Source organism: Rattus norvegicus, chromosome 7, assembly GCF_036323735.1.
Source record: "Rattus norvegicus strain BN/NHsdMcwi chromosome 7, GRCr8, whole genome shotgun sequence".
In the NCBI taxonomy this organism is placed as follows: Eukaryota; Metazoa; Chordata; class Mammalia; order Rodentia; family Muridae; genus Rattus; species Rattus norvegicus.
This window is the reverse complement of record NC_086025.1, coordinates 131,149,268-131,177,226: the sequence shown is the minus strand read 5'-3', so window position 1 is coordinate 131,177,226 and position 27,959 is coordinate 131,149,268. Positions and strand designations below refer to the sequence as shown.

The following is a 27,959-nucleotide window of genomic DNA, read 5'->3' as shown; positions in this document are numbered from 1 at the left end:
CACACTCCATGCAATATTGTCTTTTCTGAAAACCAGCCATCAATCTTGTTTCCTTGATCCTTCAACAAATTTATTATTGCTCTTGCCTCTGCCATTCCCACCAAACACGGCTAATACGCTTTAGATGAGCCCTAAACCGGCTCAGGAAACAGCAGCATGTTTTTTCTTGGTATCCCTCAGCACATTCAGAGCTTCACCATCACCTGTGTGTGCTCATGTGCTTGTGTCTGCAGTTTGTTTTGTTTCTGAACGCACAGGAACACTAGAAACGGAGGCAAGACGCAGCTAAACTTACCCAGAATGACTTCTGGCTACCCTGTAGCAAAGGCTCTCAGAGCTTTGCAGGATCGGTCCTGCTGTCCTCCCTCCCACGAGAGGAAGAGTTTGGCATGTTCTCGGGCCATGGCCCATTCCTTCCCGTCTCTTCTGTGGCACCTCGAATGAAGGATTCTATCCTGATGGTTCTCTTTGGGTGTGCTCCCTGCCTTCTACCGGAGAAGACCAATCTGGTCCCCAGCGTAATGCTTCCCATGTCTGTTGCCAGATAAGCTTATGTCAGACTGAGCCCCACTCAGTAGGAGCTGGGTTATGCCATCACACAAGGCCTTTTGCCACCATTGTTGTCGTACTGTGGGTGTCAGGGCTTTTAGCATCAGAATATCATGTTGCTCAGAGCTCTGACCATGCCGCACACAGACAGCACCAGGGGTCTGGGCCAAGAGGGAGGGGAAGTTCCTGGAGAAGCGCCAAAGATCATGGGAAGCAGGTGCATAGGTCCAGGAGTGTGGCCGATCCAGTCTAGTACCAGGTCAGACATTTGAGAGGGTAGGTGGGAACGTGGGGAGTGGGGTGGGATCTTGGGGAGTGGGGGTGGGAACTTGGGGTGTGGGAGGGTGGGAACTTAGAGGAGGGTGTGTAGAAACTTCGAGAGAGAGTGGAGAATGTGGGACCTCGGAGAGTAGGGCTCAAAAATATAGGGAGGAAACATTGGTTGTGTTCGACTAAAAAGGAAAAAAGATCATTTCATAAATTCTGCATGAAAATGAGAATTGGGAGAATACATAGTCTCGGGAAATTAAGGGTGGTGTATACAGGGAAGGAAGCCTTCGTTAGCTGGTTGGGTTATAAGGTTGGGTCACTGGGATGCCAGGCCTTGTGGCTGAGTACCCCAGCTGTACTACTAAACTATTCAGAGAGACTTCTCATCGTGGGGCCTTAGTCTCTGAGTATCACTGTAGCTGTGGGGTTCTTTTATCTCACTCTGATTAGCTTGTCGGGAGGAGAGACCCCATACTGTAAAGGTCATCTCCGTTATGTGTACCCAGTCCTAAGCATCACATTCTTATGAAAACTGCAATTCTGGGAAGACCCTGCTGTTTTCCTGTTCTTCCTTACGTCTCAGTCTTACACTTTCGCACAATAAGTCTGATACAGCTGCTTCTGGACTTGGGTGTAGAAGAATACACTAAGCCAACGGGAAGTCTAGCTGCTACTTGTTAGTCTAAAATCCCCAAGCAATAATCCCCAGATTTAACTTATGAGGCTGTGTTGACTATCTCAGTATAAGACTGTACCCATTGGTCTTTTTGCCAGCCTGACACAAACTAAGGACACCTGGAAAGGCAGAACTTCGATGAAGGTATGGTTGCCCCCAGACTGGCCTATGGACATGTCTCTGAGACATTTTCTTGGTTGCTAATTGATGCCTAGCCCACGGTGGGTGGTGTCACCCTTGGCAGGTGGTTCCGGGTTGTAAAAGACAGGTAGCTGAATCGGAACGTGGAAGCAAGCCAGCAAGCAGTCCTCCTCAGCTCCTCTTCAGTTCCTGCCATGTTCCTGTCTTCAGTTCCTTCCCTGGCTTCCTGAAAGAATGGAGTATAACCTATAAGCCAAATAAACCTTCCCCCAATCCCCAGGTTGACTTTGGTCAATAGAGAAGAAAACTAGGAGAGAAATTATTACCAGGTGTTGGGTATGGTGAGACAAGTGAGCCGTGCGACTGAGGAAACGCTGTGATGGCCCGAAACAAGCTTTCCGGAGAGGACCGTGGAAGCATTTGAAACTTGGGGCTGCGAAGTGATTGAGTGTTTAAAGCTTGGTGAGCTGTTCTGTGGGAGTCTGGAAGACGCTGCTAAGACACTGCATGCAGTTGACGGAGGCCTGGCTTGGGGAGTTCCAGGCGGGAAGCAAAGACTGTCTGGGATGACTGTGTGATATTTGGGGTTCATCATCTGGGCAAGGGAAACCTTTGCTTTACCAGGATAACTGAGGCTGGCTGGCTGGGGCTGAAGAATCGGCTGTGGTTAATAAGAGATCAGCTTCGTTGAGGAGGAGGAATATTTCTGGCTGAGGGTGTGTTATTTCCTCCAGATCATCCCACAGAAGAATAAGCTCTATTTCTTTGGGGGCAACTTTTTTTAAACAAATTACTTCTCTCAGTTTCAGCCTGATTGGAAAGGAATTATGCTCGTTCCTCTGTAACATGGCAATGTGCACCAAAAAACTTCCCTTCTCACTTGTCCTAGTCTAAGCACGTCTTTGCGTTCCTGGGAAGATACATTTAAAAAACAAACAAACGAAAACAAACAAAACTGGCTCATTATGTACCCCAGGATGGTCTTGAACTCTTCTTGCCTCAGAGTTCAACTCCCTTGGGTTCTGGGATTGCAAATGTGCACTACTGGACCTAATAGTAAAATATCCTAGTTAGTTAGTTAGCTAGCTAGGTGGTTATGTGTTTGTTTGTTTGTTTGTCTTACTAGGGGGTTGCACACAAGCTCAAAAGTCTTTGTTTAAGGCCAAAAGACAATTTGCAGGAGCCGGCTCTCTCCTTCAACCTCAGGTCTTCAGGCTTAGCAGCAGCAGCCTTCACACATGGGGCCGGTGGCCCGTGATAAAACGGAGGCCTCTGTGTCCCTTGCTCACATCTCTTCCTGTCTGTTCTAAAATAAAACCAAACAAGAGCTCTCCGAGATGACCCAGTAGATATCAGAGGATAAAAAAAGCTATGCCTCCCCCGGACCGCAGCACTGGATCTAATCAAGCACCAAACATGGGTTATAAAAGCAACTTTCTGGGGACTGGCGTTAGTCCTGAAATAGCCCAAGGTGGCCAATCTCAATAAAGCCTCTCGCTTTCCACAGACTTATCCAGGTCTCCGAGCAGCAGAGGCAAACTTTAAATGAAATTTGCTGGTGACTGTCTGGATCGAGTGAATTAAACTGGGACCGGATTCTCCTCAGAGGGTCATCCAGCCCAAGGATTCATCCAGCCCATCCGCCATTATTGCGCGCCCACCTCCAGGTGCTTGCATCATTAAAATCAACCCTTCCTTTACCAGAGGCACTGCTCAGCTGATCAGGCTATTAGGCACGATGCTTCCGGTTGTCATAGGGCTAAAAAAACTGTTCACAATTTCACATAATTAACACTGAAATTTCTGAGGTTTAAGTTTCAGTAAGGTCTGTGGGACATCACGTCCCCACCCCCTTCCACATTTGTGACCTGTTCGGGGGACATTCTCTTTCGTAGAAAAAGACTATGTAGAAATGTTCCAAGAAATGCAGACGGAGTGGGGAGATAGTGAAACCTAAAGTCATAATCTGAGACCCAAGATCAGGAAGACAGGAAATAACAGAGATGCAAGAGAGAAAAACTTCTCAGTGAATTTTGAACTCGGAAGCAAGCTATTCTCTCTTCCTCTTGCAAGATGCAAGCCCTTAGACAGGGTTTCTGTGCTAGTTTCTTTGTTTGCTCTGAGGCAGGCTTTCTCTAAATAGGGCTGGCTGGCCTGAAACTATGTTTCTCATAGTGAAACTTACCAGGCTGGCCTCCAACTCTCAGAGATCTGTCTGCCTCTGCCGCCCCGGATTGTAGGCAAGATTTTAAAGATGTTGAGAAGAGTTGGAAGGAAGAAGTAATAATTCCCCCTCGGGGGGCCAGATTTGTGCCTGAGTTCTGCAAGGAAAGAAATCTTTAAACACTGGCTTAAGTCTGAGTTCAGCTCTGGGATGTAAGCAGATCCTGACTTCCTGCTGGGTAATCCTGAAGCTACTGTGCGTTCACTGGGAGAGGGTAGAAGACCCAGCCGATCCCCAACCCTTCTCTCTCCTTCCAAGATCCACAAACAATACCTCATTTCTTGCCTGGTGCTTTCCCTTTCATACCACCCTCTCTCCCCACCCCCACTCCAGGCAGTCCCCCTACACCTCCCGTCTTTATAACAAAAGTCTTCTAAAACAACACACCCTGAGCCTCTTAGCCAGTTCTGAAGACTTCCCACAGCCCTGACTCTTTTTCCATTTCATGGGAATGGAATCGTGATAGTTTCTAAATCTTGCTTCTTTTGCACAGCATTCTTGGTCACCAGGGTCACCAGGGTCACCAGGGTCACCAGGGTCATCAGGGCCTGAGGTTTGTGTGTCTCACTGTTCTGTTGTGTTCTGTCACACGAATGTTTTTAAATTATTTCTTCTATTTCTGAGATTGTAATCACATCCTTTCTCCCTTCCCTTTTCTCCCTCCAAACCCTCCCATATATGTCATGCCTCCTGGCTCTCTTTTAAATTCCTGGCCCCTCCCCCTTTTTAATTGTTGAGTGTGAGTGTGCGTGTGCGTGCGTGTGTGTGTGTATGTGTGTGTGTGTATGTGTGTGTGCATTCCTATATACATAAGTATGACCAGCTCAGTCTGTATAACGTTACTCATCTGTATGTTTTCAGGGCTGACCTTTTGGTATCAGATAACCAATTGGTATGTTGGTGGGGCAGCAGGGTGGGGTGGGATGGAGGCAGGACAGAGGCGGGTGAGAGAGAGACGATTTATCCTCCTCTCGCCCATTTCTAAGTTGCCTGTTGTTTTATGTGTAGGGCTGAGGCCTTGTGAGCCTCCTCCCACATCGTATTTTATCCACATTCTACGGTCAGGGAATCCTTCTGACCAGGTCACACTGTCACTAACAGTCCTGATGTGAATATCCTGGTGTTTACAACACAGGTTTCTCTAAACTTTATGCATGGCTGGATTTGCTGAATCACAGACTTCAGTTCTGTGCAGTAAATTATCTTACAGTCAACCAACAGAGTAAAAGTATCCACAGCCCATTGTCTTAGCTATGGTTTTACTTCACTGAATCACTATGACCAAAGCAACTCAGAGAGGAAAGGGTTTATTCAGCTTACACTCCCATATCCCATTCAATCATCAAAGGATCTCAAACAGGGCAGGAACCTAGAGGCAGGAGCTGATGCAGAGGCCGTGAAGGGATGCTGCTTACTGGCTTGTTCCTCTAAGCTTTCTCAGCCTGCTTTCTTATAGAACCCAGGACCACTAACTAGCCAAGAGATGGTACCTTCCACAATGGGCTAGGCCTTCCCCATCAATCACCAGTTAAGCCTGTAGGTTATAGGCTTGCCTACAGCTGGACCTTACGGAGGCATTTTCTTAACTGAGGGTCCCTCCTCTCCGATGACTCTAGCTTGTGTCAAGTTGACTTGAAACGAGCCGGCATCCTCCTCACATTCTTTCCAACACTTTGTATCGCCAGACTTTTAGTTATTGATTTGCTTTCTGTGAAATTCCAGTTTCTCGGAACAATCCTTGTAGCATAGTGGTATATATTAAATACTGAGTAGTGTTAAATGCTTCTTAATTTTCAAGCAGAAGAATTTTGTCTTTTTGTTCCTAATGAAGAGCTTAATTCCATTGCAACTGAAGAATGCTCCTTATGTAGTTCTCACCTTTTACAGTCTGTTAACACCCAAAAAGCAAGCTGTTGCCTATTACTATTGCACAGGGCACAAAAACAAACAAAACAAACAACCGTGCTCTCTAGATGTATCTATTCAGTCTAGTTTTTTTTTTTTTTTTTTTTTTTTGTTCTTTTTTTCCGGAGCTGGGGACCGAACCCAGGGCCTTGTGCTTCCTAGGTAAGCGCTCTACCACTGAGCTAAACCCCCAGCCCCTCAGTCTAGTTTTTAACACATGCACAGGGGCTGGTGAGGTGGCTCAGTGGTTAAGAGCACTGACTGTTCTTCCAGAGGTCCTGAGTTCAAATCCCAGCAACCACATGGTGGCTCCCAACCATCTGTAATGGAATCTGATGCCCTCTTCTGGTGTGTCTGAAGACAGCTACAGTGTGCTCACATACATAAAATAAATAAATAAATCTTTAAAAAAAAAGAAAAACCAAAAACAAAAAAAAACAAAACAAACAAATGCACATTATTTGTAAAATGTCCTATGTCTTTTCCTTATATGGCAAGAATTGTTACTTTCTCTTACTCCACTAATTTTGTGAGCCCAGCCTTGTATGTTCTGGAATAATGTGCATATGATTAATATTTAATTTAATAAAATTGATGTATTAAATGTTTATTTATTTAGTTTTACGTGTATGAATGTTTTTCCTTTATATTCGTGTACCCTGTGTGTACCTGGTGCACTCAGGGGTAGGAAGAGGGCATCGGAGCACCCAGAACTGAGCCACCACGTGAGTTCTGGGTCCTCTGAAAGAACGACTCCAGTTCCAGAGGCTCCAAGGCCTCTCCTGACCTCTGTGAATACCAATCACCCACATGGCGCCACACATACACGCCGGCAAAACACCTAAATGCGTAAGATAAAATATAAAGCTAATTTTTTAAATAGATTTACAGACTTAAAAAAACAATCCTGACAATAGCATTGTGCTGGCGTTTATTAGCCTGATATTAATACGGGTCGTTTCTGGGCTACATCTTTTTCCCTCTTCCGTTTGTCATATCTGTTATGCATAAAGAGGGTTTCATAGCTCACCCCAGGATTTAGACAGCAGAGGCAAGCATATCTCTGTGAGTTCCAGGACATCTAAGGTGACATGGGGAGACACAGTCTCCAATATAAGTAAACAATGAACTATAATAAATAATAAAATTATGATTCTCTTTATTTCATTGTACTTATAAAAATAAAAGCTAGTTTTCTACGTGTAGTTTGTGCTTGCTTTTTTTTCAGTCTGCCTTGATCATCTCTGCCCTCTAATTATAATGGCATTATAGACCACGGGATTTATTTCAATCATTGATAAGATTAAACTCTGGTCATATTGCTATTTGTTCTCTATTAATTCCATTTGTCCGTGTTTGTTGACTTCTGCTTACTTTCCTCCCTGTGTTTAGATTAAGTGAATTTTAAGACGGTTCTTTCCAACTCCACCGTTTGCTCCTCAGTTCTTCTTTTCTGTTTGTTCGGACATCGTTTGCTATTCCTGAGATGTCCTTTCCCACAATTCCTTGCAACAGTGGACCTTTTTACCTGCATCGTCCACTGTGGTGGCTACCAGCCGCACACGGCTGCTGGATGACTGAAGTGTGACTGCCCATGATGAGGAAACTGAGTATTTGCTTCTCTTTGTCTCGAATCAGTCTTGCTCTAAATGATAAGCAGCCATGCATGCGTTCTGAGTACAGAAAATTCACAAGCCGGATGATTGACAGCCAGCCATGGCGAACACATATGGCACAACCGAGCATCATAAGAGTGGAGGATTCTAGTCAGGTTTCATTCATTTTAGTCACTAGCACTGTTTGCTCTGAAACTTGAAGTGTGAAATGGGTCTGAGTTTGCAAATGTTCTTACAGTAAAAGCATCCAACTCTTAGCTAGGAAGCCACACCTGGCAAGAGGCCAGCACACTGGACGCTACAGTCACACAGTTCACACCTCACCCTGTAGCACACTGGACGCTACAGCTGCACAGTTCACACCTCACCCTGTGGGACACTGGATGCTACAGCTGCACAGTTCGCACCTCACCCTGTGGCACACTGGACGCTACAGCTGCACAGTTCACACCTCGCCCTGTAGCTCTCTCTCACTTCCCCACCGCGTAAGAACCCCATGACAGTGACAGTGTGCTTTTAGTGCTTCCTATAACCTTTGCGATGTTGTTATCATATGCATTTCATTTGTGTGCTCTAAAATTCCAATTAAGTCTCACTATGTAGCCCTGGCTGTCCTAGAACTCACTCTATAGACCAGGATGGCCTCAAACTCAGAGATCCACCTGCCTCTGTCTCTCAAGTGCTGGGACTACAGGCGTGTGCCACCACACCCAGCTTATTTCTATTTTAAATAGTTATTATCTTTTCAGGAGATTAAAAAGTAAAAATATTTTTGTACTTCATCAAAATGTATCACCTTTCTCCCTTTATGCTGATTCAAATTTCTACACTCCATAAATTTTCTTTGCCTAAAGGACTCCGACAGGCCTCCTCCCATCTTTCAAAGTATGTCACTTTCCTTGAAAGATTATCATTTGTGGAGGGTAGTAGTGGCGCATGCCTTTAATTCCAGCACCCCAGAGGTCAAGGCAGGGGGATCTTTGAGTTCAAGGCCAGCCTGGCCTTTAGGGCAAGTTCCAGGACAGCCAGGGTTACACAGAGAAACCCTGTCTCAAAAGAACAAAACCAACCAACCGACCAGACAAGCAAACAAAACAAGAAGAAAAGAAGAGGGCTGGAGAGATGGCTCAGCGGTTAAGGGCACCCGACTACTCTTCCAGAGGTCCTGAGTTCAATTCCCAGCAACCACATGGTGGCTCACAACCATCTGTAAAGAGATCCGACGCCCTCTTCTGGTGTATCTGAAGATAGCTACAGTGTACTTATATATAATAAATGAATAAATCGAAGAAGAAGAAGAAGAAGAAGAAGAAGAAGAAGAAGAAGAAGAAGAAGGAGGAGGGAAGAAAGATACTGTTTGCTAGGAAAAACAAAGGAACTTCTGGACTGGCCTTTGCCTTTGCCTTGTATGGATTCTGAAACATTCTTCTATATCAAGAGGGACAAACTTTTCTACACAAAGCACTAAGGTGTATTCTTTAGGCTTTGCAAACCACATGGTCTTTGTGGCAACTGCTCAGCTTGACCATTATGTCACAGTCTAGCAAATACATAAATAGATATGTGTGGCCATGTCTCAATAAAGCCTCATTAACAGAAATGACAGCCAATAGAGATTTGACCCACAGGCCCAGCTGGTCAGTGGCTGCTCTGGGCCATGTAATAATGTCCTTATCTGGCTGCTTATAATTTTTTTCTTTGGTTTGATTATTACGTGCTTTGATGAGATTCATTTTGTTTTGTTTTGTTCCTACCTGCATTTAACTGAACTTCAAATTTGTGGAATTTTTAGTTACAGTTTCTTTAAATACTTTTTCAGCCCACCATGATTCTGAAAGTTACAAAGGTCACTTTTGTTCTAATGCCTTCATTTTTAATTGTCTGTCTTTAGGTTCTCTGAGTTGTTTGTTAGTTTGGTTGGTTGTTTGGTTGGTTGGTTGGTTGGTTGGTTGGTTGGGTTTTTTTTCAGACAGGATTTTTCTGTGTAGCCAGGGCTGTCCTGGAACTAGCTCTGTAGACCAGGCTGGCCTCTAACTCAAAGATCTGCCTGCCTCTGCCTACTGAGTGCCGAGATTAAAGGTGTGCACCACCACTGCCTGTCCTCTAATTTTGTTTTCTGTGATTTGTAAATTACTCTCAATTTTTCCTATAAAACGTTAAAATTTTATTCTTTTTAAAATGGCATCTTTGGGGCCCTGGAAACTTGAAGACTCGGTTTAAACATCTGACCTTTACATTGATTTGGTTGTTCATTTGGTTGTAGCACAGCTCACATTAAACTTTCTCGCTTTCTTCTGTGAAACTCTAAACAGGCTTCGCAGTACTAATCTTAGTTCTGGTAACAAAGTAACAAAATACAGCTTCAGAGGTTTTGTAGCTTATTTCATTCTTCTAACACTTTCCACAAAAGAAATGTTGGGGATCTCTGACCCGAGGCTGCAGCAGTAGTTTTTGCTACTCCACTTTGAGCTCCCAGAGAGTGGTAGGCCCACCTACCTAGGAGCTATCTCAGAACTGCAGATGAAAGCCACCGGCACCTTAGCTCATTTTTAGCCTGCCTAATTGGCTCTGTGGCTGGGCTCTTCTATGCCTTGCACAGCTAACACACCCTTCCCTTTACTCCTAGCTCAACACCTCTAAATCTGCCCTCAGCTTAGTCGCCCAGTTACCTTCTGTGAAGCCCATTGGTCTTGCCCAAGAACAATTGCAAGCTCAAGATGCTTTTCCCGCTGCCCTTCGGTGAGCTGCTTTCCTCTTCCGCCTACATTTTGGAAGATCTCCTCTGTAGCTCTGAGTCTGTTCCAGCGGGAACCTGGAAGTCCTGCCTCTTTCTTTCCTCCCAAGCCATTGGCTGCTGGCATCTTTATTGATGAGTTAAGGACCTTCAGTAGCAGTACTCCCTGCTCGCATATTCCCAATTAAATCAAAGCATCAGAATCATTCCTGTACATCAGGTAAGAGGGGAATCTGGTTTAACATCACTAGGTAGCCAGTGTTGGCTCAAACTTCTAGAGCCTGATACCAGGCAGTTTATTGTAAGCACGTTTAAGTACAGTAGAATTTGGAGGAAAAAAAAGTTTCCTGGTGCGCAATCCCCTATGCACAAAAGAGGGACAATTACACAGAAACTCTTCTCAGAGGACATGTCACTTCCTCCATAAAGATGAGTTCTAGAGATAGGCTGCGTGTGTCATCTTAAGGGCCCAGGGAAGGATCTGGTGTGGGCTCTGTCGTGCAGATAGCATAGAGGTCATCTGGGCTATTAACCACCTCTGGTCCTGGTTGTGGGAGCTTGGGGGAGCCCCTGGTCACACAGATAATGCAAAGGTCACCTAGACTATTAGTCATAACCGGTCCTGCTTGTGGGAGCTTGGTATGCCTGGCCCTGCAGATAGCACAGATCACCAGGTTATTAGCCACCTCCATTTGCCAGCCTTCTGAGTGGAAAAACAAGTTATACGTGAAGAGACAATGCTTTGAGTCGAACATTCCTGGTCTCCCTGGTCCTTATCTGTGAAGGCAAGAAGGACCTTTGTGCTCCCAACAACTAAAGGCAAAGTGTTAGGTTCAAAAGCCACTTGAAATAAATCTGTTTGGCTATGTTACCAATTTCATATACATTTAGGTAAATTTATCTCATTGATTTCTAGTTTCAGAGTACTCTTTAATTTGCTTCCAGAATATATAAAATGATTGTAGAGTCAAAATACATTGCAATACATGCTCAGAGGTATCTCCCTTGCATTCCTCATTCTTCATCGGTAGCCCTTCCCCCATTCCTCTCTCCTCCCCCACCCCTCCCCTCCTCCATCCCCAATATCTCACATGTTAGTTTCTGGAATAGCCTTTCAAGTGCTTCGTTTATACAAAAATAGCTTCCATATATACTCCCTCGTGCACTCGGAGTCACACGCCCTAGTCTGGAAGTCATCCTCTTAGCAGCATAAAAACATCCTCATTGTGTCTGGAGCTTCATAGTACTCCAGTATATTCCAGTATATTCCAGCATATTCCAGTATATTTCACACTACTCAGCTCCTCCCAGATTAATAGATATTTGAGGTGTTTATGTTCCTTGCCATTAAGAAATGCCACAAGGAACCACCTGCATGCACACATTTTTCAAATTTGCGCAGGTATATTTTCAGCATAGATTTGACTTTCAGTAGAGACCTCCGGAATATGCAGTTTCTGGGTTAAAGAATTAATCCATTCACTTGTAATTTTGTGAAATAGTACCCAAACCCCTGACTTAGAAGCCGCATCCCTTGTTACTTCCACCAGTAATGTTGTTGTAAGTGTGTCTTGACAATCTTGACATTTCGGTTCCTTTAAAAAAAAAACACACAGATAAGAATGTTTTTTGTTTTAATCCCTGAGGTGGAATACGGGGCTACTTCAGATTGTCCACAGCAGCTGACTGTGGTTTGCCTCGTGCTCCAGCAGGGGCGTGATTTTGCCAGTTGCCGATAGTTTGTTTCTGTGTGTGACTTGGAATTCTAGGATTTTCCAGAAGGTAGGTAAATGCTAGGGCCCCCTAAGAGTGAAGTGAGTTACTGGTTCTTAGTGGGTTACTGTTGGTTGTGGGTCATTAAGAAGTCGTGCACAAAAAAGAAAGAAGAAATTAGATAACCTGAAGGTGAAGATCAGACTTAGCTAAAGAAGTCAATGCTCATAGTCAATGTAGTCTAAGGATAGCATTGCCCAATTTCCTCTCCATCCTTCTTTCTCTCTCTCTCTCTCTCTCTCTCTCTCTCTCTCTCTCTCTCTCTCTCTCTTATCTAGTGTTAGAGGATTGAAAGAGCAGGAAAGGGTGTGGAAAAGAAGAACCCACAAAGTATCAAGCACTGGCTACATGAGTGTATGCCCACAGTTTTGGCAACACCAAAAGAAACTACAAGTCAAAGTAATATAATTTCACTTTTTGCTTTGAATGAATTGAGTGTGTTTTCATGTTTTAAAGTCAGATAGCATGGCTGGGCAGGGGTGGCACACACCTCTAATCCCAGCACTCAGAAGGCAGAGGCAAGTGGATCTCTGAGTTTGAGACCAGCCTGGTTTGTAGAGTGAGCTCCAGGATAGTCAAAGCTAGACACAGACACACACACACACACCCTGTCTCAATAAAAATGCATGAATTTTTAGACCAGTTTAAAGGTCTAAATAGTTGACTTTTAAAATCATTTGTGTCTTAGGCTACTTTGTCAATTATATTTGTGTCTCTTTGTTTCCAGGAGTTCCAGGAGTTTCCTTTTTCCCATGGTGTTCAATGGATCATTTTCCCTTTAACCTTTCTAAAAATACTCTGGTCATGGAAATTTTAAATTATGTCATAGCAGCCTTCTGTTGATTTTGGATTTAGGGTCATGGATATGGTTTGCCCACTACCCCTGCGGATCAATTAGGGAGTTCTACCCACATTTTTCTCTGGGACCTGGAGGGTTTCCATTCTTGCTACACTGTCTAACTGACTTAGACAGGGTTTATTCTAGGATATGTTGTAACTATGGGTTCTACTTTACCTCCCCCACCCCAAATAGTTATTGGGAGGACAAAGGCACACAGATAGCACTAGGGAGACCGGGAATGTTAAACTCACAGAGTTGTCTGTAAATTTAAAAAAAAAAAAAAGATGTATAATCTATTTTTCTACCCAGAGGTTTGGGAATGGAGGTGGCTAATAACCTGGTGATCTGTGCTATCTGCAGGGCCAGGCATACCAAGCTCCCACAAGCAGGACCGGTGATGACTAATAGTCTAGGTGACCTTTGCATTATCTGTGTGACCAGGGGCTCCCCCAAGCTCCCACAACCAGGACCAGAGGTGGTTAATAGCCCAGATGACCTCTATGCTATCTGCACGACAGAGCCCACACCAGATCCTTCCCTGGGCCCTTAAGATGACACATGCAGCCTATCTCTAGAACTCATCTTTATGGAGGAAGTGACATGTCCTCTGAGAAGAGTTTCTGTGTAATCGTTCCTCCTTGTGCACAGGAGGTTGTGCACCAGGAAACGTTTTTTTCTAAATTCTACTGTACTTAAATGTGCTTATAATAAACTGCCTGGTATCAGACCAGCACCGGTTCTCCAATTCATGTTGAACATATTTCCTTCTTGTCTCATGTGGATCATGGGTCTTTGTTCTATCAGCCTGGTGTTTGTACACACACACACACACACACACACACACACGCACGCACACGCACACACACACGCACACACACACACACACGCACACACACACATGCACAAAGATAGCACTCAGACATCCCAAAATAATTTATTTTAAAAGTTTTCTGTTTTATATTGTTATTACATAGTGAATCTGTGCATATTTTAAACTGATATCTAAACCTTTTCTTTTACTCTGTCAGTGCACTTTTTTCATATGACATAACTGTATACCCATTTAATATAGTTTCATATAGTCTTCATATAGTTTAAATATTGGGTAAGACCGGCCCCTCCTTGGGGTTTGGGATTTAGCTCAGTGGTAGAGCAAGGCCCTAGGTTCGGTCCTCAGCTCCAAAAAAAAAAAAAAAAAAAAAAAGACAGGGACCTCCTCATTGCTTTTCATTCTGGTGCTTTCCAGGATACTCTTGGGTTTTGTTTTGTTTTGGGTTATTAGGTTGGTTTTGGTTTGGATTTTTTTTTTATCGTAAACTTAAGAATTAATTTGTGTAACTAAAAGTCAAGACAAAAATCAAACACACTTGCTAGAAACCTTATTGGATCTAGAATTAATTTTTACTACCATTACATTCTTCATTTATTTATATCCACATTTATATCTTGAGAGAATATTAGAAATATGTCTCACAGATTTTACACGTTTCCTTTTAACACCACATCTAGGGATTTTTGTCATCGCAGCTTCTTTTGAAAGCTGTCTTTTGATGGTCACGTCCACATCGTCTTCTGACTAGGTTCTCATAGTACAAGAAGCCCATTGACCCCATTTATGGCTTTCATGGCTACCTCCTTACTGGCCCATCTTGTCTTCTACATTACTTTTTCATTGGTTTCTTGTCCTTTTCTAGCTAATAAAGTTCTTACAAGCCTAATGGTTTCTTTTGTAAAAATACATTGGCAAGTAAAGTGTGGTGGTGCTCCTCCAGTGGTGTTCCTCCGGTGGTACTCCTCCCGCGGTGCTCCTCTGGTGGTGCTCCTCTGTAATTCTAGAATCAAGTGGCCTGTTACAAGTTTGAGGCCAGCTGTTCCAGGCCACCTGGCAGTAGACAGCAAGACCTTGTCTACAAAAGTTACTAAGTACATAAATACTTTGGCAAGTACCTCTGAAAGTATGTTAACTGTTGTGCAGTTGATTGGCGTCTTTGTCTTCCCTTAGACATTAGAAGAGCCTCCAGTGTTTTCATATGATTACAGCAGTATGCATGTGAACGAGACGAACTGTGACGTTGTGAATATATGCTTGTATTCTTCTTTGGAGCATTATTTCAGTAGGAACTTGTTTCGGAGTTTTCAGATGCTTCTCCAGCATCCGTGGAGAAAATATATCAAGACTTTTCTTTCTATATACAATACTTGATTCTATTAATGAATTTCCTAACGTTAATCTATCTTTGTATCCCCAAAACAATGATCACATTTTGTGCTTTGATTTTATTCCCTAACATTTAGGGTCCCCACCTCTCTGCAGTTTCTCTGCACCTTTATTATCTTGTGTGGCAATGTAACATTTATATTTAGTTGGAAACGTTGAGGTTTTCCTTTCCTTCGCTTTGAAATGGGGTTGGGATCAAAAGTTTTCAAGTTCCATTTTGAACCATTTTGGTTACTTTTACAAAGATTTTAAAAAGTCATGTATAGTATTGTAAGGGTTCATTATTTGCTGAAGAATGATACCCCAAACAAAATGAAAAATCGAAAAGTGTTTTATTCTGCAGAAGCCCAGCATGCTGGGGTCTCTCATTCCAAGATGGAGACAGTCTAGTGAGCTCACAGGCCCAATTTAAAGCACATTAGGGGAATTCTGGGGTCGGTGCTTCATCTCTCAGGACATTCCAGAACCATTACTGGGGGATGGGGGCTGGAAACTGTTGCTGGGGGAGGCTGGAAACTGTTGCTGGGGGAGGCTGGAAACTGTTGCTGGGGGAGGCTGGAAACTGTTGCTGACCCATTGCCCTTGCTTCAGGCCAGGTGGTGGGGCAGCTTCTGATGTCTGGGCAGTTTCTGACTGGCTGCCTGAAGCCTGGGTTTGTTTGTTTTTGTTTGTGTGTTTGTTTGTTTTTTTTTTTTTTTGGGCGGGGGGTCTGTAACTGACTTGCCTGGGCTTACCTGGGCTTGCCCAGTTTTTAGGCCTAGTCTCCTGAACTGCCCATTTGAACCCTGTCATAGAGTCAGCCTAGCCTTCTCACTACACAGTGTTTTAATTGCTTCATTAAAATGAGAGCACTCAGCAAAGCATGGTGGTGTACGCCTTTAGTGCCAGCATTTGGGAAGCAGAGGCAGGCAGGTCTCAGTGAGTTCCTTGACAGCCAGAGACACCCTGTTTCACACACACCCACGCACCCAACAGAGGTCTATTTAGCTCTTAATTTATTTTGATTTTTCCCAAGGGAGAAGAAAAAGCTCCCACCTTTTAAAATGGACTCCTGTAATCTTTCAAAACTTTGCTTACTGATTATCGCTCCTGAAAAGTCTTCACTGGGCTCCCCCGCATGATGCCAAGACCTTTCCCAGGTGTCGGCTGAACAGGGTTCATTCCTGTGCAGCTCCATTTCATTAAATAACACGTTAATGGCATCACAGCCTCTAGGAGGCCGGTGTCTAGATGATAAGAACCCTAGACTGCCTTCACTTGTTCACCGTCAGTGTCTAGTGCCAAGCAGTGTGCTCCGCACATAGTAGGAGCTTCAATAAGAGGTTGATGAATCCACCTTGAAACAGATTTGTCTCAACCCATAGTGCTGGTCTCAACTCATCTTCCTCCTGCCGTAGCTTTGTAAGTGGCTCCTTGGTCTATGCAGGAACACACAAGGGCCTGGGAGGAGAAGGAGCCACATTGCTTACGATCACTACCAACCCCTACTAATTCTGGCATTAAAATATATCGAATTCCCCCACATTTCTGCAGCAGCCACCTCCAGTCCCATCATTATTGTCTGGATTACTTAGGCTACTGTGTTGCGGAAAAAAATAAAAAAGGATTTCTTTTATCCCGCGATAGTACCGGCACCATACATAGGGCCACACGGCATCTGTGGGATATTTTCATCTCAGTCAGCAAAGTGGCTCACCACCTAAGCTCCATCCCATCTCACACTGCCCACGACTACTCTCTGAGCCCTGCAGCAATCTCTCTACACATCTAGTTCCCAAGGAGGGTCGATGCCACGCCATTTTCATACAGAGACCGCCTATCTCCTGACTTTCATAACAGTCATAACAACCTGTATCTATGCACAGGAACTCTTAACATCTGCCGCCATGTTCTCCCAGCTCCTCTCCTCTCCCCTCTCCAACTCCTTCTCTCCTGCTTCTCGGACTTTGTTCCCACCCCTCCTTCCTTCTCGTCCAATGACAGGCCTCGTTTGATCTTGTCTGCCTTCACCTGCGTAATGACATCAACTTACACTACTGTTCTCATCCCTTTGATCCTTGCTCTGCTATACATGCAAATGATTCTTCCTCAGGAAACCAGGGTTTCCATTAAAAACTTTTGTATGGTGATTCATTTGCCTAAAACCCTGTAGTGGACTCCTATTCTTTGCAGAGTTTGGAAACTCTAACGTGTCCCCCAAGCCTCCACATGGTCTGGAGTCTCCCCGATGTTTTTTTTTTGGGGGGGGGGTTCTTTTTTTCGGAGCTGGGGCCCGAACCCAGGGCCTTGCGCTTCCTAGGTAAGTGCTCTACCACTGAGCTAAATCCCCAGCCCCTCCCCGATGTTTTTGGCCTCCTTTCAAGTCATCTACTATCCATTCTGGCCTCTCTGTCTTCTAACTTGCTATGCCTTTTGCCTCTCAAAGCCTTTGTGCTCTCTGGTGCTCTACGAGCTTCAGCATCAGTTCTTGAACCTTGTCCTCACCTTTAATCAGTTTTCCCACCCATCTTCCAGATCTGCACTCAGGGAACTGTTTCATGAGTGGAGAAGAATTTTAATCCAGCAACATGGCTACTCTTTAAAGGTGGTATATCCAAAGACTGAGATCTGTGTGCTCCGGCTGGAATACACACCCTTAATCCCTCTGGCTGGAATCCAGACACACCCTTAGTTCTCACCCTTGATCCCCACCCCCCAAATGAAGGTAAAGTTTGTTAAGGAAGTAGCCATGTTTGAAAGTGATGACTAATTGAGTGACAGATAAAGTGGCAAATCAGAGAAAGATTTGACAGAATGAGTCAGAGATGGGAAATGCCCAGCTTCATGAGAACAGACAGGAAAGGGAGACCAGTTAAGAGCAACACAGAGTGAGTTAGGAGGGGAGGGTGGTTCAGTGAGTGTCCCTCAGTGCAGTTCAGGCAATGCAGCGGAGTTCAGTTGAGTTCAGTTCAGTGCGGTTCGATGCAGTTCAGTTAAATGCAGTTGGGTTCAGTTCCATTCAGTTCGTGTAGTCAGTGAAGTTAAGTTTGCAGAATTCAGAGGCAGTTTTTCCAAGCAGGGCAATTCATCGAGAAGCTGAGAACAGACAGTTAGAACCAGTCAACTTGGAGAGAACTTTGACTCAGAACAGCAGAATTGAACCATACATTCAGACTCCAGAAAGAACTAGAAAGGGTGAACTTATTCTGCAGTGAGCCTCTGAGACGACAATTACATCTGGTGGATAAAAGTTACATTTACACTCGGCCTTCCGCCCTGAATGATGTCCTTGTTGAATAGTCCTATTCTTCTTCAACTTTGTTTCATTTTAGTATGCAATGTAACAAAATATAACCTGATGAATTATTTATAAATAGTCAAAGCTCATTTGTCACAGTAATGGACATTTGAAGGTCACGATCAAGATGCTGATACATGTGAGGTGGGAGCCCGTCTCTCATAGATCACCATTCTTTTACTTTCATCCTTCCTCACAGAAGGAGAATGGATCTCCCTGGGGTCTCTTTTATAAGGGCATTCGCCACATTCACAAGCAATCACCTTCCAGAAGCTCATCTCCCTACACTAAGGGCTAAGGGCTAAGACTTCAGCATACACATTTTGGGAAGACGTACACACTGTACCTTTTCTGTATGGTGTGCATCACTATTGTGACTCTTCGGGTAGTCAGATGGTTTTGTAATACTTGTTTCTCACGTGGAATTGTAATCTCCCTGGAGTCGGGGCTATGTTTATCCTGTTCTTGGCAGAATCATAAGTACCTCTCACAGTTAACAGACATAGTAATAGCATTTAATAAATACATGCTGAAAGGGCTGAGGGCTGGAGAGATGGCTCAGAGGTTGAGCACCGACTGCTCTTCCAGAGGTCCTGAGTTCAAATCCCAGCAACCACCTACCTGGTGGCTCACAAACCATCTGTAATGGGGTCGGGTGTGTCTGAAGACAGCTACAGTGTGCTTATATTAAATAAATAAATAAATCTTTTTTAAAAAGACAAGTTGGGAGGTTAAATGAATGAATCTATAAAAATAAAATCAAGGAATGTATTAATTACTGAACTTTGGGGAAGGAGCCTGAACAAAAAACAAATGCTCTCTTTGTCCTCCAGGGGGAGCCTTATACCTATCAGAAGAGGCAAAGGCCGCGCTGGAGCAGAAAATTCTGAGATGGATCCTAATTTACTTTTCAGGCTCCTAGAACTGCTTCAGGCAATCCCGTCTCTTTACTAAGACATTCCATGTTAGTCTCGACCAGATGTTCTCAATCTGTGGGGTTTGACCCCACGGGGGTCACCCAAGACCAGCAGAGAACACAGATCATGATTTGTAACAGTAGCAAAATTACAAGCTACGACGTAGCAATGAAGTAATTTTACTGTGGTAGGTCACCACAACATAAAGGGCTAGAAGATTAGGAACCACTGGTGTAAAGCAGTCAACCATACCAGCAAGTGGGCATTTCAAGTCTCTTGTTTTCTCTTCCACAGGCAAGAAAAACAAAACAAAACAAACAAACAAAAAAACCCAAACCAACCAAACAAGCAAACTTTTCCTGCAAGAGTTCACCCACTTTGCCAGATGATTAAACTGCAGTGCTTATGTTCTTGGGAAAATGTGGCATATTTTGTTATTTCAATATTAGCATTAGTGTTAATTAAGTTATTACTGTAATTTTTTTCAATATCCCTCAAGCATCCTTTCTCTATGAAGATCCAAGCGTTCTTAAGTTATTTCTGGTAGTGGGAAATATTGGGATTCTATAGGACAAAATGAAGACAGTTTTCATTTAAAAAATAATTCATCAATTTTCCTGAGCCCTGGAGAAAATGAAAAGGAAAGCAAAAAGCTGAAGCATTTGAATGTCGAGGGGGTGTTTGCCTCAGGCGATTTCTGAAAGGCGCCCTTGTTCAACCCTGAGGCGTCTTGGGAGCCACTCCAACTTCACGCCAATACTGCTCTGCTCAGTTGAGCAATTCAGCCTGAGCTCGCATCCTGTCTCCTTCCAACTTTCTCTTGATTCTTGTTCCCAAATCTCCTTTTCCGTTTTTCCCTGATTTGATCCCTGAGCCTCTTTCTTTCTCAGTTCAGAGAAGACTGTCTCCTACCCCTGCCTTTGGGAGGTCATTTCTCCGTAGTTCAGATTACCTGGCGTTTGACCTATTCCTGATGTCTTAGTTGCGGTTGCTATTGCTAATGGACCTTGTAGCCACTAGCTACCTGCGGAAGGTTTGCTTCCCTTAAATATCCTGTGAGGGAAGCCAAGCCTGACAGGAAGCCGGACCTGCCGCAGGGCCGTGGAGGGTGCTGCTTACTGCACCTGATGGCCAGCTTAGCCCGCTTTTGTTTTGTCTTCCCACGTGGCCATATTGTAAGCTCGTGTTTACTTTTATTCCTGGAGAATAGATTTTTTTCATACAATGTATTTTAGTTTCCCCTCTCCCAACTTCTCCCAGATCCTGTCAACCACCCAACTGTCTCAGAGAACAAACTGAAATATGTAATAATGAATAATAACAATAAAAAATATGATTACAAAGAACAAACCTGAATAGGACAAAAACAACAGAAAAAAAAAAAAGAGCCGAAGAAAAAACATAAGAAATACATAGAAGGGGTTGGGGATTTAGCTCAGTGGTAGAGCGCTTGCCTAGCAAGCGCAAGGTCCTGGGTTCGGTCCCCAGCTCCGAAAAAAAAAAAAAAAAAAAAAAAAAAGAAATACATAGAGAGGCCGAGATGCACACATACACGCACGCGTGCGCGCACACACACACACACACACACACACACACACACACGCATATTCAGACACACTGAAAACCCATAAAAACCCATACTATATATTGGAAACCATAATAGATCCATGTAGACCAATTACAACCTCTTGGCGATTTTCTTTTTTTTTTTTTCGGAGCTGGGGACCGAACCCAGGGCCTTGCGCTTGCTAGGCAAGCGCTCTACCACTGAGCTAAATTCTCAACCCCTGGAAACCGTAATATATAAGCAAAAGATCTGTAAGGTTAAAAAAAGCCGAGACAGAGCACTCTGACAAAACCTTCCCAAGGTACATTGCGTTCATTTTGTATTGGTTGTCTACTGCGGGACATGGGGCTTGCCCTTAGTGTTATTTGTACCCAATGAGATTCTGTTACAGAAAACTAATTTATCATTCCCAAGTGGTTATCATATCCCGAGATAGCTTCTAGGTTAGGGGTGGTGACTGGTGTCTACTTCCCCTGCCAACACTGGAATCCCAACTGACTTAGCTCTGCGCAGGCTCAGTTCATGCTGCCACAGTCACTGCCCTGCGCAGGCTCAGTTCATGCTTCCATGGCCACTGAGATCGCATTGCCTCGATCATCCTGTGTCTAGACGCCCTCTGTTCCCTGATGTCTTCCATCCCCCTTGACTCTTACAATCTTTCTGCCTTCTTTTCCGCAGAGTTCCCTGAGCCCTGAAGGGGAGGGATTTAGTGGAAACATCCCATTTAGGACTGAGTGGTCCAAGGTCTCTTACTCGGCGGCGTATTGTCCAGTTGTGAGTCTCTACATTTGTCCTACCATCGGAGGAAGCTTCTTTGATGATGGCCGAGACACTGATATATGTGTGGCAGAACATTCCGTTAGCGGAACAATATATTAGGTTTTTCTCAGGTCCATGGTATGTCTAGCCTCAGGCTCTTGGCCATCGGGGTGGTATAGGGCATAGGTTCCATCTCATGGAGTGGCCCTTAAATCCAACCAGATATTTGTTGGCCGTTTCCACAACATTTGTGTTATTGTCGCACCAACATGTCTTACCTGTAGTGTAGGGTGAAGCTTTTGCTACCCTCGTTTAAGCTCAGGGTGGACCTGGCTACAAGCCCCGCCCAGGTTCCCGCAGATCTGTGGAACACACACGCGCATGTGCGCGCGCGCACACACACACACACACACACACACACACACACTCTCATACACATACACACACACACTAGCTTATTTTCAACCTGCCTTATTGGCTCAGTTGCTGGGCACTTCTAATCTCCCCTGGCTAGCATGCCCTTCCCAATACTCTTAGTTCAGCATCCTAAATCTGCCCTCAACTTGAGTTACCTTCTCCTTGTTCAGCAACTCAAAACTGCCCTCTGCTTAGTTGTGTTTCTAATCTCCTGTCTGGGGAAGCAGCCTATGGCCTCTCCGCCCAAGATCTCACACGACTGGTCCCTTTTCTCCCTCCAAAGCATGGAGAAAAATCTTCCTTCCCCCCCCCCCCCTGCATCTCTTAGCCTGCCTGCCTTCCAGGACCCGGAAGTCCCACCTTGTTCCTTCCACCCAACAATTCGCCCCTGGCATCTTTATTGATTGATCAAGAACCAATTAGGGAACAGAACCTTAACATCAGAACCACTCCCTGCATCCACCGTTGTAGGTGAAGGGGTTTGTAGCCGGGTTGGTGTTTACTGTTCTCCTTTGCTGGTGTGCAGAGGACCTTCCAGAACCATGAACACTAGTCAGCAGGGTGAAGCCTCTGGGTGAGCAGCAGCTGGACTTCTGTTATGTGTCTTCAGCAATACAGGGTTGCGGTCAGTTTGTAGAGAAGGACCGATAGGTTTGGCTATAGGCCGGGTTGTCTGGGGTTTCCATGGAGCCCCTGTACTGGCTGTTTTTTTTTTTTTTTTTGTTTTTGTTTTTTTTTTTTTTGTGCCAACTTGACACAAGCTGGAGTTATCACAGAGAAAGGAGCCTCCCTTGAGGAAATGCCTCCATGAGCTCCAGCTGTAAGGCATTTTCTCAACTAGTGATCAAGGGGGAGGGCCCCTGGTGGGTGGTACCATCCCTGAGCAAGGCAGGGGAAGCAATCCAGTAAGCAGCCTCCCTCCATGGCCTCTGCGTCAGCTCCTGCCTCCAGGTTCCTGACCTGTGTGAGTTCCTGTCCTGACTTCCTTTGGCAGTGAACAGCAATGTGGAAGTGTGAGCTGAATAAACCCTTTCCTCCCCAACTTGCTTCTTGGTGGTGATGTTTGTGCAGGAATAGAAACCCTGACTAAGACAGTCCCTTTGAACAACAACTCAGTAAGATGAATCCATTCCCAGCACTGGAAGTTTCATTTGGTGGGGAGAGATGTTGGGGTTTGCTTTCTTACATCTCCCAGGACCACCAGCCTAGAGGTGGGTGGTGCTATGTCTCAATCTCTAATTAAGAAAATGCCCTACAGGCTTGCTACAGCCTGACTTTCTGGAGGCGTTTTCTCAGTCGAGTTTCCCCCTCTCAGACAATTCCCGTATAAACTAGATAACTGCTTTATATAGCACATAAAACTTCTCTTCACAAATATGGCCTAAATTTTGTGGCCCTAATCCTTGGATTAGGTGTTCTCTGATCCCATTGTATGGGTCAGTAAACTGAGGCTAAGATCCAGAATGCAACTTGCTCAGAATTGGAATGTTGGTTCCTACTGTGCTTATGTGACGTTGTGTTATGTCTAAATAAAAAGAATTATATTAGCACTCAGGAGGCAAAGGCGGAAGGATCTCTGTGAGTTCAAGGCTGGTCTGGCCTACAAAATGAGTTCCAGGTCAGTCAGGGCTACACAGAGAAACCCTGTCTCAAAAAAAATTTACATTAAGTGACAACTCTAAACATTAAAGAGGTTGAGAGAAAGGTAAACCATGCTGATGTGTTATTGGGGGAAAGTAATTTCCCCAACTGGCTAGACAGCAGGTGGCATGTGGATCCTAATTTCTCACTCTATCCTGTTAGTGTTGCCCCATCCCTTCTCTCTCTCATGTTTAAGAGTATCTCTTGGAAAAAGTCCCTCCTTGTACTTAAGTCGCCTGTCTCTAGGAAGGACATGGGGAAAACTGCCATCAGCCTCAGACATGTGATCCTGTAGAGGGCGGTCTGAGGCAGGGGTGTTTTTTGACGAGTTTGGCCAGAGCCCAGAAAGCTGCTGTGAAAAGCATTCTGCTGTCACTTAGAAGCTTGCAACGCAGAATTCCAGCTTCCTGTCCCTCCAGAGGATCCGCATAAAACCAGGCAAATAGTTGAAGACGAGAAGATGGACGGTTTGTTTCACTCCCAAAAAGGATTTACACACGTGGCTTGAAGGGCGAGACATCAGATCTGTACTCTGGATCACTCCCGTGGCCTCTACATGGTCTGGGTACTAATAATCTGTGCTGGTCACCGCTAGCAGCAGTGGGTACAACCATAACAGCATTATCATGTTTCCAGCTCAAGTTTATGCCCAGCTCTGAAAATAGAAACACTGGGTTTCCAGTTAACACCATCGACTGGGCCCTTCTTAAGGGCAGAATTGGAATTAATGTAGCATGGAAAGACCTAAAAGTCTTATGGGAATGTCAGTCATATCCTCAAATCTTCACGCTAAGGTATTAATCAGCCCAAGACTGCTCTCCCCTCAGTGGAGCCTACTGCTGGTGGCTACCAGTCTTCCGCTTTCTCGTGGATTACGCCATCTCCCTCACCCATGGCACCAAAGCTCTCCTCCCCATTAGCCTGCTGCTATTCCATCTGCTTATGTAAAAGCAGGAGGAGGCAGGCATCCAGGATGCCGCTGTTTGGAAGGTCAACAGATGGTAAAAGCTGATCCCTCCCCTCCCCCCTGAGGTCTTTAACTATTCTTTGGAGAGTCCCCATTACCAGAGCATTTCTCTTAGAGAGACCTGGAAGTGCTGTTCTACAACAAACTGTAGATTTTAGGCTCCCTTTGTCTGTCCCTAACTTCAGCCTTCTGGTTCCCGCATGCTTCTAGACTGCTCTTCAGGCGGGAGGCAACTCCATGTTGTCTGTCTGTCACATGGGCCACATTTGGTCCGAGGGAATGGTGATATGTGCACTCTGTGGAGCTGCAGCCCTCTCCCACTTACAGGCAGAAACGATGACCTCACAACATCAGGGAACACCTTTCAAACTCTCCGGTGCCATAGAACCTGGTTTGCTTGAGAAGAAAGAAATATTCGACTGTAAGGTCAGGCGGGAGTCAAACAGCACAAGTTTCCCCTTTGAAGCTCTTCACAGGTCTCCCTCCTATGTGCTCCTGGTTTCATTTTGGGTAGAGCTATTCTTCAACATGGACTTTATCCGTAAAAGCCTTGTTGACATGACCATCCTTTTCTTCCAATCCTTAAGGAAAAGGAAGCACACTTCATCTCTGTCCCCTGAAAAGCTGAGACCCCAGGAAGTAAATGCTCAGCAAATGTCCCGGCAAATCTAATGCAAAGTCTCCAAGACACCTCAGAACAATCTGGACGGGTATAGTCTATTTTATCGCCACTGGCAAAGCAAAATCACTCATACATTTATAAAATACTGATTTTTTTTCTCATAACCTAAATAATTGTCTTCTCAGAAAAAAAAAATTCCCCAGGGCAGCAGGAATTATAGACATTTTTTGAATAGTTTGTCTGAAAAAAGAAGAAAGTCAAGAACAAGCTAAAATTAAAACTGGATTTTTTTTTTTTTTTTGGTTCTTTTTTTCGGAGCTGGGGACCAAACCCAGGGCCTTGCGCTTCCTAGGCAAGCGCTCTACCACTGAGCTAAATCCCCAACCCCTTAAAAATGGATTTTAAAAGCAATAATGGATCTTAAATGTGACAAAAAAGTCAACGTTTTATGAATAGGTATAAAGATTTCATGTTGCTATTCTAATTGTTCTGTACGTTTGAATATTTTTATAACAAAAGTAATATTAAAATTTTAAATTGAGAATCATTGTTGTCTTTATCTGTCTTCAGGAAGGAGGCACCAGAGGAAGAAAGAATAGAACAGATACTGTAGGCTTTGCCATTTTATAATGAGGTGCTCCCAGGTTCCAATTTGCAGTACAGTACCATCACGACAACTATGTAGCTGTTTGAATTTGGGCAACTGAGAATGTATTTTGGAAGCAAGACTTTGTTTTGCACTTAAAATCAAAATTTCTAGAAATAGGATATTTAAGTATTATTACAGCTAACGTTCAAAAAAACTTGATGCTTGGAGAAACTGAGCGAAATACAGGAATCTCAACTCTTCCTTCTGTGCTGGGTCATTGAACCAGAGCTAACGGGGCCCAGAACCTCCGAAGACATGGCTGCCACCCTCCAGGTTAAATAGTATGTCGTCTTGCTAGATCCTTTGACCCTCTACTGTGTACAGGGGCAGACCTGCTTTTGTTATGTAGCGGGTGAATCTCAGAGAGAGCAGAGGTTCAAATAAGCTGGGCTTCATCAGATCAAGAGAGACAGTCACCAGCCACTTGCTCAGTCAGTTATGTGACTACTTCGAAGTGGATGGAGCTAAGCAGAAGACTGTAGGGGATGAGGTGTCAGGACTGTTTACAGATACAGACTCTGGGAAGCAGACTAGTGGGAAGTCATGGTCCACACAGACACAGACTTAAAGAATGGGCTTGAAATTCGGGATTTTCCTTCACCATTGGACCAGAACGCGAGGCCAGAGGTTAGAGGCGAGGCAGCGATCCAAAGGGAAAGCGGACGATTTAATAAAGTTGAAGAACCTTCGCCGTCCAGAATCTGCGCAGGCGCACTCGGCGTGCTCACATTGGCCAGCGCTCAGGCGCCCACGCACTCGGCCGTCTTGCGCTGTAAACCCGAGGCTGCTGCGGGCCGCTTCTGCTTCCGGGTCACGCCTTGACAGCGGCTTCCCGGACCGATCTGCCCCGCGGTTCGGTGAGTGCGGCCGTGGGTGCGGGACAGTGTGAAGCCAGGCACCGCAGCCGGCGCTCCACAGCCTGTTAACGCCCCTTAGCCGCCCGCCTGAGCTGCGTGCCTCCCGACCGGGCCACTGCCGGGTCTTTGCTAGTGGTGGGGGCGGGAGCTGGTCGGCGCCCCAGGGTGCAGGCTGAGGCTCCCGGGACTCGCCCAGATTGCTATGAGCGTCCGGGGGTCCCTGCGGCAAGGGACGCCATTGTCCTGACATTTACTGCCCTAGTCCCCGCCCCTCTCCGTTCGTCCGGACTCGGCAGCTGCAAGCCACCAGCTGTCCGCGTCGCCCCGTTGGGAGCCTCGGACTAGGCCAAGGGTCTCGGTGGGGGCGAGGCCTGGGCCGGCCCAGAGCAGGGTCTATTGAGTGCCTTTGTGCATTGCTTAAAAAAAGAAGAAAAAAAAAAAGCTTTCTGTACATTCCAAAGGGGAAAAAAGCAGGGCATGGGGCAGATGAGTCACAGCTGAGGAAAGGACTCACCTGGGTCAGACTGCAGGGTTGCTGGCCGCGGGGCCACGGGGCCACGGGGAGGTAGATTATCTTGATCCATCCTGACAGCAGATGCTGCGCTCGCTGAAGGCACACAGTTTCACCTGGAGCTTCAGGGTAGTTTAGAGTTCTCAGCCTGGACTCCAGGGACACCCGTAAAATGAGTGCAAGGGTTAGTGTCATCTGCTTAATGTACAAAAACGTAACCACATTAGGCCAAACCTTCCGCTTTAGATAACCTGGGTTTTGTCCCCTCTGTCCAACACCATTGCTAAAACCCAGACTATACCTTTGTGCCCACCCCACCTCCCCATGCTTTTTTGTCCCCTTTGTTACAAAGTTTAAGGAAAAAAAAAAGGATTTGCCAAATTCTAAGCCGCCACTCCATACCCACAGCCTCGTTTACCTTTCAGACAGCTGTAAATGGCGACTGGTTAGCAAAAAGAAACTGCCTAGAAGGAGTTGGGGATTTAGCTCAGTGGTAGAGCGCTTGCCTAGGAAGCGCAAGGCCCTGGGTTCGGTCCCCAGCTCTGGGAAAAAAAAAAAAAAAAAAAAAAACCTGCTAGAGTTTATACTGCATTATCGAATGAATAAAGGGGTACCCCATCACAAAAGCAAATATATATTACAAATTATCAAAAATACTTCTCGGGGCTGGGGATTTAGCTCAGTGGTAGAGCGCTTACCTAGGAAGCGCAAGGCCCTGGGTTCGCAAGGCCCTGGGTTCGGTCCCCAGCTCCGAAAAAAAGAACCAAAAAAAAAAAAAAATACTTCTCAGATTTGTGCTTCTTAGTAGCCGAATATGTAATTACAAAA

The 27,959-nt window shown here is 45.0% G+C and overlaps 1 protein-coding gene and 1 long non-coding RNA gene across 6 annotated transcripts in view; one reads left to right on the top strand and one right to left on the bottom strand.

The window, feature by feature from the left end:
* The first annotated feature begins 578 nt into the window (after positions 1–578).
* Positions 579–27,959, top strand: part of Asb8 (ankyrin repeat and SOCS box-containing 8) — a 36,194-nt gene continuing 8,813 nt past the window's right edge. The window contains exons 1-2 of one of the 5 annotated variants that reach the window (XM_017594889.3): positions 579–808; positions 1,594–1,639. In XM_017594889.3, coding sequence (XP_017450378.3) covers positions 663–808; positions 1,594–1,639 — 192 coding nt within the window. In that variant the 5' untranslated portion in view covers positions 579–662. Of the gene's footprint in view, positions 809–1,593; positions 1,640–26,467; positions 27,316–27,959 lie in introns of those variants that run through there. The other 4 variants (XM_006242328.4, XM_006242329.4, XM_017594890.3 and 1 more) reach the window with 4 other exon arrangements.
* On the bottom strand, positions 17,481–22,175 carry LOC120093732 (uncharacterized). Its single transcript, XR_005487407.2, has 2 exons — positions 21,746–22,175; positions 17,481–18,022 (listed from the first exon to the last, which is right to left on the bottom strand). It is a non-coding gene; the product is annotated as an uncharacterized LOC120093732 (long non-coding RNA).